Below are 15,136 nucleotides of genomic sequence, written 5' to 3' on the forward strand. Positions count from 1 at the left end.
ACCAATACTGGAATGAAAAGTCCTGTGCATCTACAAACATGAGGCCAGAACCATACAAATATTCTCCTCAGTACTCTGTTCTCATACACCTTCACCTATCCTTGTGCTTTGATTCTTGTGGCTTGTATCTAATGTGTGCCTTTGGGTTTTTAGCTGTGTCATATGTCGAAGCTTGTCCAAACATTGCAGTTGCCATCTTCAGGGTGAGTGGTTGCAGAAGAAAGAAGTACAGTGATACATGGGTCTCACATTTGGATTAAGAGTGGGGGTGTGGAGTATGGGGCTATCCAATCAGAAGGGACCATGTGATAACAAGAAAGGTTGGAGAAAGGGGGACATGCACTCAGTTTGTATCTGTCTTCATTATTCAAGTTGTGGGGGGTGCAACTTAAGATGGCTTCTCTACTGACGCAGGGATGGTATGTGTAGACATTCCATATGCGTTCAACTTCATCCAAGTTGATGCTGTGTTTGGTTTGAGTGACTTGAGAGTCATCCTCCTACTTTCTTTCTACATTCAACCTTCAGACAATGACTCCAACATATGCTGAAACAACTTCACATAATGCAATTAAACACCAAAAGCCAAAGTTACACTCTCGAACCTGTGTCTGACCAAGTTTCACACCCACACAAAACAAAAGCTAAAATTATAGTGAAATCTATATACGTTTTGATAGGAGATGGGGAAAAGGGCACGTTACTAACCTATGAACCATGTAAAATCAAAACATTTTCCTATAAGCATGCCAAATAAAAAATAAACACAATTCACATATTCGAAAAATACAACATTTTCTCTTCAGATTTTACTGTCAACTTAAAAATTAGTTTGAAACTTGGATTACAACACAGAAAATGGGCTTTGCTTTTTATCACTCAAAGCACCATTAGAAAACATTTACAGCATTTGATGTGACACACCTGTGCCCAGCCACAGTACCTGTACAATGAACGACACGTATATGTTTGTCCCAATATTAGCTCCATTATTCTAGGATTAAAAAACTAAGTACATTGCTGTGATTGAACAATACTGATAAAGGCAAAGAAAGTAAAATATTTTAGAACTATCTCATGTTACAATGTGGTGATACACCATATTACAATGTTTCCTCTGTGGCACTGGTTATAACACATTCCCATGTTCACATTTGCAAAGCCAGGTACAATAATTCATCATTCATAATGAAATACAATGCATGTGGGATATGAGGTTCCCAAGGCTGTGACTATGAAGAATGCCATCTTCTGGGATGTGACACTGTGTAGTCTGGTAAAAGTATACTGACACTTCGAAAGAACATATTGCCTCCATCTTTAGGGCCAAAGTAGGCCCAGAAAGCAAACAGCAAGTAGTCTGCTTGCACACATCCATACTTCCAAAATGTCAGTAAACTTCCACCTGGCTATGCAGCATTGTACCCCAGAAGAGAGTAGTATTCAATGACACAGTTATGAAGATGTTCACTGCAACACAGGAAATATTCACAAGTCATTATTCTTCAAATAAGAAAGATAGTTCCCAAATAACAGCAGTGACAAAGCCCTTCTAGAAAAAAAATATCTATGCCATATATAGATATATCTATCTTCATTTAGCCAACAACCATAAACAACACTTTCCTTCCTATGGACAAATAAAGATTATTTCAATGAAAAAGCAAGATCATGGCAGTTTCATGTGCAATACACTTTCATACCAATTTACAAGGCAGGATGCAAATGTTATAAAGAATTCTGATGTTAACTTTTTATTGCAGTTACAGACAAAATAAATGTTTTTCATAGATTTATAATTTCAAACCCCAGGTCCTTTAAGGCCTAAAATTAATTTAATGAATGTGGGAACTTTTGCTTCCTTTGTATACCACTAGTGGTTTTCAAAATCACAGATTCAGAATGTGTATTTTTTCTTTCAAAATTATCATAAATTATCCTTACATACTACCATCTGCACCAATTTAATTTAAAAATTGTATTTTGTATTGCCATACTTCAATAAATGATGAGGGAATAGTATTGCAACTTGTATATATGTTTAAGATATATAGATCTTGTGAACTGTAGGGAACTTCAACTTGTTATTAGATTATGATTTCCATTCAGAAAGGGTCATCACCATATTATATATATATATATATATATATAAGCATTCTGTTGCACTCTATATGATAAATGATATCATCTCCGTCCCAAGTGCAAACAATATATTATATGTCCTTGATCTTGCTCTCCTTTACACTATATGTTTCGGCCTCAAACGGCCATCATCAGGTGTATACACTCACGTTGCTGTTACACTGCACTTAGTTTAAAAATTAACATTTAAAACACATTGTTCCTTTCGTTGTTATTATCAACATCTACTTCGTTGATATCTGTCTGGTTTATAGATTATAATCTATAAATTATATTATATTATATATAAATTATATTAAATCTAAGATTATATAGTGCTAATTCAGGAAACTAAAATTAATGTGTGTAACAAAAATAAATAAAATAATTATTTTTGTTACACACATTAATTTTAATTTCCTGAATTAGCACTATATAATCTTTCATTCTAATTTTAAAATCCTTTAAAATTTTTCTCTAAATTTTAAAATTTAAAATTTAAAATTGTCAGGGTTACTCACCCTATGTCTATAGTGCTGCAGCAGCTAGTTCTTGTTTCCAGCACTGTACAGGTGTTATTGTGTGTTTTCTTCCTGTGTGCATGCCGCTGCTATTCTTTATTACGTGTGCTGTCTGATGTAAACAATTTATACTATAAATTGCGATTAGTAATCGCGTTTAGCATGGAGTGTGAATGTGACCGCACTCATTGAACACGTGCAAGAATGTTGACGCCCGCTTCAATTGCACGTGGGAGATTTATGTGCTCTTCAATTGCTGATATGATGTGAAGTCCACGATGGCAGACCTGTATGAACCCCACTTCTGATACATTGCATCCCATACACACTATATATATCCCTTCCAACAACATCACCACCACAGTTATGCATACTCTTTGCAAGCATTACCGCACACTCTGCATGTGCTACATTTGCTGGCTACATTCCGCACAGTGCCCACGCCAGGAACTCTGCGAAAATCACAACACTGAACGATCACTACAAGGTGATCTTTACGGAAGAGAGGATACATTTCAAGATTACTTCCCTCCTTGGGTAAGTACCGATGATGGATCGCCTTCTTTGGACGAATCATACAACATACCAGATGCAGTGGCCGAAATTCACAACTCCACAGAACAAAACAATAACTCTACCTCCAAGACGTTACATACATACATACTCCACTCCCTCACAGATATCATAAAGGAATATCCCATTGCTCCCACCATGAAAATGGTATCGGAGGACACACTCCAAGAATTGCAAGACTCAAATCAAATTCCTTCTTTCGCAGAATATCACCAAGCTTGTTCAGGTTCCCGGAACCACAGTTCTATATGATGACCAACCAATACATGGATGACCCACCCAAAAAAAAGCTCGAGACTCCAGACCCACTGCTATAGGCCAAACAAGAGCAGACATTCTCCAAGATGGATATGGAAAACACATTCACCAAGAAATATCATCTGTACCCATCCCATTCACAACATCTCACATTCACTGCGAGATAGTCCGATCACTGTGGTGCAACAGAGACTTCTCTAACGCAGCCCGCCACTCCTATGTTATACCATACCAACTACTTGCCTTTTGGCTAGGATCCAACCCGTCAGAAAACAACTCCCTCTTCAATTTTAACCGCATGATGCAAACGTCATACAGCATCACTTGGCACACTTTCCATCTCGATATCTACAATCAAGCAACAAGAAGAAGACATCTCCTCACACAAGGTTCCACAACATATGAGACGATCGACTTCGAAACATCTCAGAACCTCATGATACTGACAGACGTCAACAAAACCCACACACCAACTGTTCGATGGCCTCAAGAATGCAAACCTCCGGGACACCTTTCTCTTGGTGACGACCAACAAGCGGGAACAAACTACTGCCACATCAAAGAACTCCCAACAGGACATACCAAACACTTCACCTTCACACCCGAAGAGCTCCCACAACATCAAGTTTGGGAAATCATCTTATCCGACCATATGGGAGAATTCGCAGACCATATGTTTCCCATCAGACAGCACACCAACTCCCTCCAACAATATGACGAGCCCATAACAGTATACAAAATACCAACTTCACTTCCACTGACATCCAATATGCACCCCATTCTCTCCCGCTAATAAGTCTCGATTCCCCCACATCATTTCAGAATCCGGAACAATGAAATTCCTCTATAGGACCAGATGGGATATCCGCATACCATACACACTCCACACTTATCCCTCGGCTTCTGAAGAATCCAGTTACACCAAAAGAATCATCCCCTATCCAAAAGCAAAACCCATCACAACCACAAAGGGAGAAACATCTCTCCAATACAACGCTGTTCCCACATTCAAGTAACACCCAAAAGAGTGGATTAGGCCTACTGGGGATACCACTATAAAAAAAAAAGACGACGGATGACCGTGCCTCCGGGGCCCGTTGGAAACGGTCACCACCTATATAAACCTCAATGCTTATGTGTCTGCCATCAATTTCACCGTGATGATCGACGCGCTAACACCGCCTCGGTATGCCTAGTTCCAGGGTATCTGCAAGCATTGGGTCTTTTTTCTGCCGAATACACGCGGCCACATTCAGACTCTGCACTAAACGCGATTACTAATCGCAATTTATAGTATAAATTGTTTACATCAGACAGCACACGTAGTAAAGAATAGCAGCGGCACGCACACAGGGAGACTACACAGAATAACACCTGTACAGTGCTGCAAACAAGAACTAGCCACTGCAGCACTACAGACACAGGGCAAGTAACCCTGACAATTTTAAATTTTAAATTTTAAAATTTAGAGAAAAATTTTAAAGGATTTTAAAATTAGAACGAAAGATTATATAGTGCTAATTCAGGAAAATCATAATTAACGTGTGTAACAAAAATAATCAATAAACCAGACAGATATCAACGAAGTAGATGTTGATAATAACAATGAAAGGAACAATGTGTTTTAAATGTTAAATTTTAAACTAAGTGCAGTGTAACAGCAACGTGAGTGTATACACCTGATGATGACCGTTTGAGGCCGAAACATATAGTGTAAAGGAGAGCAAGATCAAGGACATATAATATATTGTTTGCACTTGGGACGGAGTTCATATCATTTATCATATATATATATGAATGTCTCTGTACAAATTTAATCTAAGCAAAAACAATGTCTCATTAAATGGAAGTGTATTCAATTCTTTTTAAAACAACTGATACTTGTTAAAATATGTGATTTTCCATCAGAAAGTTTATAAGTCCATAATTCTAAAATACATGTAAGATCACAGTTACTTTACTCATTAAACTCTGAAATTACAAGCCTCAAGAAGACGTGGACAAACGAGGACTCTGCATGTTTAGGTTTTATTTATTAAAATATATATTAGCTTGTGATAACGTGAGATACCTGTTCCAATAAACGAAAATAATCTAATTAACATACATAAATAAAAGAGAAGGAAGCTGACAGCTATGTCTTTCATTTTCTTAACAAAAAATATTTAACCTTTATCACACGTAGAAAATATGGCAACATATGCACCCTTGAGACACCAAATTTAAATGTTCCATATTTTCATTTATTAAATGACCATAGATGAACTATAACTGAAGATGTTACATTGTAACAACACATATTTTTAAATACTGTATCAGTATATTTACATGAATCTGCATTTTTTTTTCATATTTTACAAATATGGGAAAATATATGATGTAAAAATACTACAGAGTACAGTACTAGTCATTCTATGACCCATGAACTTCATCATTACAAAATTACTGAGTTCGTTCAAACTTCAGTTGGTACCTGTGCAGTGTGTGAGTAAGACCTTTCAACATTAATTCCCTAAACTCTAGTAAAGAAGTATACTCACCCATTAATTATGACTCATTATTAATCACTATGCCCTGGTGTGTTATGAGTAGATTCAAAATTACAGTATTTTGGAATGGACTGTTTATCTTAACAACTCTTTAAATTTAATTTGATTTGCATTGGCTGTTCTCATGTGTTGCTATAGTACTACCAATGCAACTACTGAGCTTTTCAGATGTTTCCTTTTTGTGGGTTATTTTACAATGCTGTCAGAAGCTAGATTATGCATCAAACTGTACGATGGCAGAAGAATGATGAATTTGAAAGGATATGGAAGGATGCAGTCATTATCTAATTGAGGTACTGTCAAACAAATGCCATGACTGAGGAAACCCATAACAAACATTAGTCAGGATAGTTGGTGTTCCAGACAAGATCTGAACTTAGTATCTCCTGAACATGGTTTCAAACATTACCACCACACCAACCTGCTTGGTTTATTACATGTGTACATGTCAAGTTCATAAGCACATCAGCACCACTTATTTCATCAATTCACATATGACAATATTATTAGTGAAATAGGGAATAATCCACTATTTTAGGTCAGCTGCTTGTGGTTTTCAAATGAAAATAGGCTGTTAATTTATAACCACTTTCCCAATTAAAGGGATTGTTAATATATTAACTGAAGTGTTTCTTACAAATTTATAATGTTGTATTTAATTTGATAGTCAGTTTACTGACTGCTCTAATGATAAGAGGTTAAATATTTTAAAGAATATACTGAGAGACCTACTACTACACATCACCTGGTACATTTCACCTTTGGAAATATAACTACAATATTTATTTAATTACAGTGAAAACACTTTGTCTAAGGTGGTGAGATAATCTGATATAAAATCACGGTAATAATTAACATAAAAGTCTGTTTATTAACCTAACACCGTAGTAGTAGTAGTAATGATGATAATGGTAGTAGTGCTGGTAGTAGTAGGTTAATCCATTTACAAAATTATTGACACAACAGTCAAAATATATATGGAATCATGATGGTATTCAGAATTGCTTTTCCATTGGCCAGTATTCTAGAGACTAGAAATCATGACATTTCAGAAACTGCATCTGTTTCAGCCCTCAGGTGAATGGGGGAGACACATACTCAGTTCAGTAACTTAGAAAGATCTAACCTCAATTGTTACCTCTTTCTAAGAGACCCAAGGGAGTCGTTTTCTATTCTCTAGAATACTGGATGATGGAAAAAATCCAGAAACTCAGTAATTCTGAGTGTCATACACGAAAATCAGAACCCTTTAGAATCTACATGATGGTACTGTTCTATAAAAATGAAACTGAGTATAATTTTTAAGTTCATGTGCATTTAAGCTCTTTAATGGTTTGTAACAAATACAAAAACTGAAAAAGTAAATGGTTGTGCAACAATTTGTGCTCTTTGAGAAAATTGAAAGATGTGAAATTAGTACTCTTTCCTCATATAAGAGCAGGAATACTGAAATTATTAGGAGCAGATTTTACCTGTAGGACAATTTGTGTTCAAAAGATATAATTCAGATTTGAGAATTATACTGAAATTTGTTTTATTCAGAGCCTTTATTTTAAACTTTTACAGTTCTATATAAAAATCACAAGCTTCTGACATAAAATGTTTCTGGAAAAGTATGAATCTGAATTTTAAGTACTGCTGACTTACAAATATATTAAATAAACATAATATTTTGCCCAAAACGTTCAGGCAAACATAAAAGTGAATTATACAAACATTACTTTTCAGGATTCTCCATTTTCTATTTTTCATGGAACTACTTGCATTCCACTGTCACCAGCAGGCTATATGCATTTTTCTTCATTTTACAGCTATCTATCTAACATGCCACTGATGTCAAAATTCTCTCTAAGTTTTCCAAGTGAAAGTAGATATACACAGGTATAAAAAGAAAGTTGATAGGATACGTTAAGACACAAAATAAAAGTAAACCTTAAATGTTACATGAAATAAAAGAAACCTCAAGTATTTGTTTAGAATTTCTATGTAGTTGGATGCACACATGCACTCAAACAGTTTTTCCTCATAAAGAAAGACACACTGCTTTGTTTAAAATCAAACATGCTATCCATCCATCAAAAATATAAAAGTTCCTTACATTCTGAAACCATATACTACTTGGGTTCATTACTGCTGTCCAATTTTGAGGATTATCGAGATGTATATGTTACAGATATTGGTGGAAAAAGACAACAGTGTATCTTCAATATTCCAATCAATAATTTGAGGCTACAGTATTTGCTTTTGAATGGTCCCAACAGCAATCCAACTGATAACAAACATTCTTAAATAAATGAGTCCCTTCAGAGTATAGACAGTTGATTAGTTTTCCTACTTCTACAACACAACAGTGTATATTAAGCTGGAAATTAAATGCGAACATAAAGAGTGTATAGGTTTGTTGGAGAAATCCCCATTATGACTCTGTGATTAATATATTATACTTGCGCATTATTAGTGTCATGTGTACACATTCTTTTACCAGTGGTTTACAATTACAGAATTCTTTAACTTATATGGAATTATCACTTGTCATTTAATTCCATTTTGTTCTTCAAAAATATGGAAAATTAATTTATATGAATAATACCGGTAACATTAACCCACATTTTTATCCTACAAAAATATCTGATTTGATTACCAGGTCCTACTAATTCAGGATTAGAAAGACATGACACTGTTTTCCTTGCAGATTGTCTGTGTGATTAACCATGTTCACCACTATGCATAAATCCACTTTGGTAAATGCCACACATATATTCAACGCTGATGGATACGAACACTTCATATTTAAATATTCATCACTTTCCTGCATATTGCACGGTCCTGGTCATTACCAACAGACAGACACTTAAACAAGGCTGAACAATGTCACAGTGTTTATACCACACTGGAATACTCTTATGGCATAGATGATCTGACAGATATTCATTGGTTCATGAATACCGGTAACATTAAACCACATTTTTAACCTACAAAAATATCTGATTTGATTACCAAGTCCTATAATCCAAAATTAGAAAGACATGACATTGTTACCCTTGCAGATTGTCCATGTGATTAAATACATTCACCAACATGCACACACGAACATTACGCCTCAGTCCACATGGTAAATGCTGCAAATCATATTCATTGTTGATGGACAGCAACACTCTGTATTTAAATATCCATCACTGTTCTGGTCATTACCAACAGACAGACACTTAAACAAGGCTGAATGATGTCACAGTGTTTATACCACGCTGGAATATTCTTACGGCATAGACGACCTGACAGACATTCGTTGGTCCAAGGTGGTTCCTCTATATGACATAGCTTCAAATATTATCTTGTTCTGTGTTGACATAGGAACAACGTTTGTTACATTAATATGTTTCTGACATGCATAACCTGTTTTCAGAAGCGAGGATTATTAGTTGAATATATTACACAGAGTGATTCAATCTTCCCCAACATCTTGATCACTTTATGAAAATAAATGCAACACTTAGAACATACGAATATGACTATATCACATTGGAAATGCACACAGACACAATATTAATGCAGTTTCAAGATATCTTATTTTAATTTTCACATTAACATGAGCTTCTCTGCCGAATGGTCCATTCCAGATCTCCACAGTAGTCTTCTTTAAGTAGAAATGTCTGCACACGTTTTTGCATAGTTCATATTGAAAACAGTGTTTTATAAAAATAGGTCAATAATGATACCAACTGTAAATTGCTTTAATATCTTAAAAACGTATTAGCCCCTGCACACTGTTTCAAGCTTTAGGTGTTGTAACAAAATTAAGGAAAGGCCCTAGTCAAGTACGGATTGGGCGCTGGTATTGAAGTATTAATGCAAGCACAACAGCTTAATAACTTGCACATCTTTATCAAATGTTATTTTACATCTGATATTCAATCTTTCTGAACCATCAGAATCATATGATAGTGCACCATGCATGAACTTTCACATGACAGTATGGAGTTCATTATATACTCTAAACAAGAGCATCTATTACAATCCTTTATAATAATTAAAGACATAAAATTTGTGCTATTTCCTTATTAACAATATTTTTTGTACACAACTGAAACAGCTTCAGTTAAACTGAATTTCACACTGTACCAATAATATTTGTGTTTTATTATTAATCAGTTATGATATACATGCCTTTTTAAGTATTTTACAGATAAGAACATATTTAAAATACTTCCAACCTATCAATACCTTTACACAAGTCTTATTAACCATGACTCATTTTGCCACAGTCTGGAATAAAATATATCTGATCCTACCAGAGAAACATTTTTCTCCATTCATGTGTGGCATAATATGAACATGGCTGTGGGAGATCACACAGTTCATTCACAGTCACACTAATGTCATCCCCATCTTTCGCTTCAGCTGGATCAACCATGACTTCAACATGGCTAAAAAGCATGACTCAGTTCGTGCCAATATCCAGTGTGGTTGTTGTGGTGTGCCCACTATTTGAAGGTCCACTTCCATGACTGTTGAAAGAAGGGAAAAAGAAGTCACCACCATTGGGACGTGGCAGCTTGCGCATAATTTTGCCAGACGTGATGAGACGTCCAAAACCTTCCTGGTGTGCAAAGGCATAGCCAGAGCGTATTGAGCGTCTTGTTCGTCTTGCAGATGGTGTGCGCAGAACATCCTGAGACTGTCGAGACCTGATAAACATAAAGAAAAATGTTAGCTTCTATGTGATGTCATATTTTGGAAAAGAATATTTTTATGACATTTTTATGCCACAGAAATTGCTGGCATTCACCAAGTACAAAGCAATATCCTGAACATGAGAGATCATGAAGATTTTCACTTTAATATCAATGTTTTTGTTTGTCTGTGCAGTGCGTGAAGTTGAAAGATGGGCTCAAAAATGGACACACATATCAAAGCAAAAATATTAATTTTATATTAAATACAAATAAATACAAGTGTAAAAATTAACACTTTTTTTTTTAAGTTTTCTCATGTTAAATGTGATCTAGGAGCTTACACTAAAAGTTTTAGTCAGTTTTAATTTTAGTTCATCATCATCATCAGTAATCTGTCAAGACGACAGGTCCACAGTCTCTTTCAAAACAATTCCTCCACTTAATGCGATCTAGAGCTTTCTCCTTCAAATGACAGTACCCTCTTCTGTCCCCAAGGTCATCCAGCATCTTCTTACGTCTTCTTCCTCGTCTTCTTGTCACTTCTATCCGCCCATCTATCTTTCCTTCGATAGCTTCTTTTAGAAGGCAGTTTCTGCGTAAAACATGACCAATCCAATTAGCCTTCCGTTTTCTTATTTCATGTAGGATATTCCTCTGCTCACTGACTCTAATTAACACTTCTTCATTTCTCACATAATCGGTCCAACTGATCTTCTCCATTCTTCTCCAACACCACATTTCGAANAGTCACCGAGCCCAATTTTTTTTTTTTTAGTTCATACTGGGAAAATTTAACATTACTTTATATGAAGCTCAAATTCAACTCAATCAAGAGTTATATCTTCTGGAATATAACACTACATAATCTGATCAAAGTCAACTGATGTTTCAGAGTAACATATTGCCTCCATTTTCAGGGTAAGAGTAAGCCAAGCAACAAACCAGAGCCTACTTGCCACCTGTTCATATAAGTTTGTTCCTTGGAGTAATCTTTGACTTTGAATATGGAGGCAATATCTTCCTCTAAAACGTGGGCTGATTTTCACCACACTACATAACAGAGACTCAGCATGTGCTATAGTGATGTGTAGAGGATGCAGATGCATAAAACTCTTATAAGTGTTCAATAAACCCAGTTATTAATCCAAACCCCACACCCAGTAACTAAATCATGATAACTCTTCAACTATAGTCACAACTTTTATTTGAGTTTCTTTAATTATTCTTCAAGTCCCTTTTGATTAATTTCTTTTGTCTGAGTGAATGAATACCTTAGTACAATAAATCACAAGCCCAGATAAATGCTGATTATGTAATTTTTTACATATCTTGTGTTCAACATAAATGACAGTGCTAACCCATTAGTGACAGCCAGCATGGAAACATACCTGGATTTCCTATCATAAATATGGTTAACATCTCATCATGCAATATCCAAGCATTCAGAATTCTCATGCAACTGGCAAACATTTCAAAGAAAACTGACCATTCTTATAAAGTTACTTGAAAAACGGGATTTGATGGCACATATGTCCCAGCTGCCACTATCAGCATTGTCCATCATCCTCCCCATGCAGGTCACATTACAGTAAAGGCTAGCTAAATCTGTAATTGCACTATAGTATATGTGAACTCTTTCATCCATCACCCTCCTATGTAATCTAGGATGACTCCCATGCAAGAGGTAAAGTGAAAATATGTTGTTTTGACTTCTGTTTCAGCTTCTTTAAGAGTTTCTTTCATGAGGCCCACAGCTTCATTAAATAGCACAACTGATTCCCCACACATTCCAGATAACTGGCAGTTTACTGTTAGAGCTAGCACTGTTTCTTGTCTCTATGCTTGTGAGCAGTTGGGCGCAACATTTCAAAACATCAAATATGGGAGAGTGAGTGAATCAAAGCTGTCACTCTCTTATACTGGCCAAACTGAGCTTGGTACTATAACAGATAAAAAAAGAAAACTTTGAACATACCTGAGTAGAGCTAGCCTCTGTTTGAGGCGCACTCTGTCGGAAAGTGTGGGACGTACATCTATAAAATAAAACCTCCATGCCAAAACTGGTATCATTAAAATTATCACTGTTACAACAGTTGTGAACCAGAATGTTGCCTCAGACATTGCCTGAAATTTAAAAAGAAATGCACAAATTAGCAAGTGTCTACCAGCAAGCTAAACAAAATAAACCACTAGTAACACAGGTTTTGCATGCATTTTCTACATGTTATAAGACTGTAAGAGTCATGATATGTGATGGGGCTGATAACAGAGGTTGCTAGAAGAATTACAAATACAGCCAAACCTGAAACCTGAAACACCACTGTTCAGATTTTTATTCTTCTGAGTGATGATGTAACCTAACCTGTGACTATAAAACCAGAAAACTGAACTTAAAACAGTTCTTGTCTTCTCGGATGTTATGCCATGAAGTCTGGTAGGAGGTTTCAGAGGAAAGTACTGTTTCAATTTTCAGGGTCAAAGGGTAAACCAAACAAGCATGCTGAGACTCCAAAACATCCTACCATACTACAGAAGATAGTGATCTTCACTGCTGTGACCGTTTCAAGTTGCTAAGAATGTTTCCAGCCATGGTAATTATTGTCTTATTACAGACGTGAACTAACACTGCTATCCTCTGATGAGGATTGATCCTCTGATCAATGTTATCATGACAGGTTTCAGAACTTCCTCTGACATGATATTAAAACCATTTTAAGTCCATAACATCTATGGTACATCATTAATGAGAAGTTAAGATCAGTATACAGTTTTCATTCATATTACCTGGCCTATATGACCAATTTTTATTTTCTCCTTTAATAATTCACTGGTATCTTCAGATATAAAATTATGTGAGGTAAATGTAAAAATTATCCTACAGATTCAGATATTTGGTTATTGCCAGCAGCTGAAAAGTAGCATTGATTTTCATTATAATTTTACAAATTTTGTAATAATTTCTGTGGATCCTTCCATCTTCTTATGGGCTCCAGCATATATGCACCATCTTTTACAACACATACAATATTAATGTTAAAATATACTGTCCAAGAATAGAAACATATGTACTTACCTTGCTGAGAGAGCCAACATAGCGGCCACCTATGATATAATTGTAGAAGTACTGGAGCACAAAGTACCAGATTAATGAACCCCAAATCATGATGTGATTAAATACTGTCCAGTATGAAGTATCCAAGGCAATCTGTAAATAAGAGCACAGGGAATGGGTGTACTGTACAGGTATTCCTTAATTAATGTTCCATAAAAAGATGCTGCAAGGGATAAAGTTGCATAAATTGAACATAATTTTCCTTCCTTCCCCACAAACCTACACAATAAACTCTTCCCCCTTCTATGCCTTTCTTGATCGGTCACCAAGCAATTTGCATTAAAAGTGAGTGCTATTAATTGAAATTAGTCTAAATTATCTTATCACATTCAAATGAAACTTCATTTTTCATACTCACATACAATGAGTAACTGTAGTTACTTATTCTAATTTGGTATAGTGGGATAAGCAGCTTCACACCTCAGCATTTTATGATATATCTACATATAATTAGTCTCAGCAGGGCAGTCTATGTCATAATGTTCACTGGTTTGTTACTGTAATTTCCATGGAATCTAAATGCAAAACTAATCCTATTTAACTATGGCAAGACTAGAAGATGGCAGCAATTAACATTGATGTTTCAGTCAGCACTGCACTGTCAACCTCTGCTAGGTACTGTAGGCTGCTGATGACAATAGTAACCACCATGATAACGACAAGAACAGTTCCTGCTGCTGTTGTTGGTGGCAGCAGCAGTGCTGGCTGGAAGGCGGGGGGGGGGGAGGACTACTTGTTGTTATCCTTCATTTGTTGCCTTCCTAGTACATATTCAGATAGAAAGATGACAGTCAGTGTTTGGTTTCTTTCCAATAGGGAACTGACTTGTATCACATGATTTAATGGAGGTTTCCTCCATGATTCAAGAATACCATCAGTAAAACCATTTCATTCTCACTCATACAACAGTAGATGCTGAGACTGATGTCCTTCAACACTGATAAATTTTGTGACACATATGAGTAATGAATGAACACCATATATGAAAGTGGAGAGTGGCCCAAGGACTTTACAGAAGTTACAATGATTGCCTTAAAGAAAAAGACAAAAGCTACAAAATGCAGCGACCATCGCACAATAAGCCTTATTGCACATACAGCAAAGATAATAGCAAAGATACTTAAAAGAAGAATTGAAAGGAAAATAGAGGATGTACTTGGAGAAGATCAGTTTGGATTTAGAAGAGGAAAAGGAACCAGGGATGCAATTGGGATGATGAGAATTATAGCGGAACGAACTTTGGAGATAGATGAAGAACTGTGTGTTTGCTTCATAGACTGGCAGAAGGCATTTGACTGGGTAAACTGGACCAAATTAATGCAGATCCTA

General features: G+C 35.8%; 1 protein-coding gene across 5 annotated transcripts in view; it reads right to left on the reverse strand.

Moving 5' to 3' along the window:
* Positions 1–7,550: 7,550 nt before the first annotated feature.
* LOC111872695 (phospholipid-transporting ATPase ID) overlaps positions 7,551–15,136 on the reverse strand; it is a 242,203-nt gene continuing 234,617 nt past the window's right edge. For all 5 annotated transcript variants that reach the window (XM_023866826.2, XM_023866825.2, XM_023866824.2 and 2 more), the window contains 3 exons: positions 13,769–13,900; positions 12,671–12,819; positions 7,551–10,707 (listed from right to left, as the gene is read on the reverse strand). In XM_023866826.2, the coding sequence (XP_023722594.1) occupies positions 10,461–10,707; positions 12,671–12,819; positions 13,769–13,900 (528 nt within the window). In that variant the 3' untranslated portion in view covers positions 7,551–10,460. The remainder of the gene's footprint in view (positions 10,708–12,670; positions 12,820–13,768; positions 13,901–15,136) is intronic.

Source organism: Cryptotermes secundus, unplaced genomic scaffold (genome assembly GCF_002891405.2).
Source record: "Cryptotermes secundus unplaced genomic scaffold, Csec_1.0 scaffold374, whole genome shotgun sequence".
NCBI classification, from domain to species: Eukaryota; Metazoa; Arthropoda; class Insecta; order Blattodea; family Kalotermitidae; genus Cryptotermes; species Cryptotermes secundus.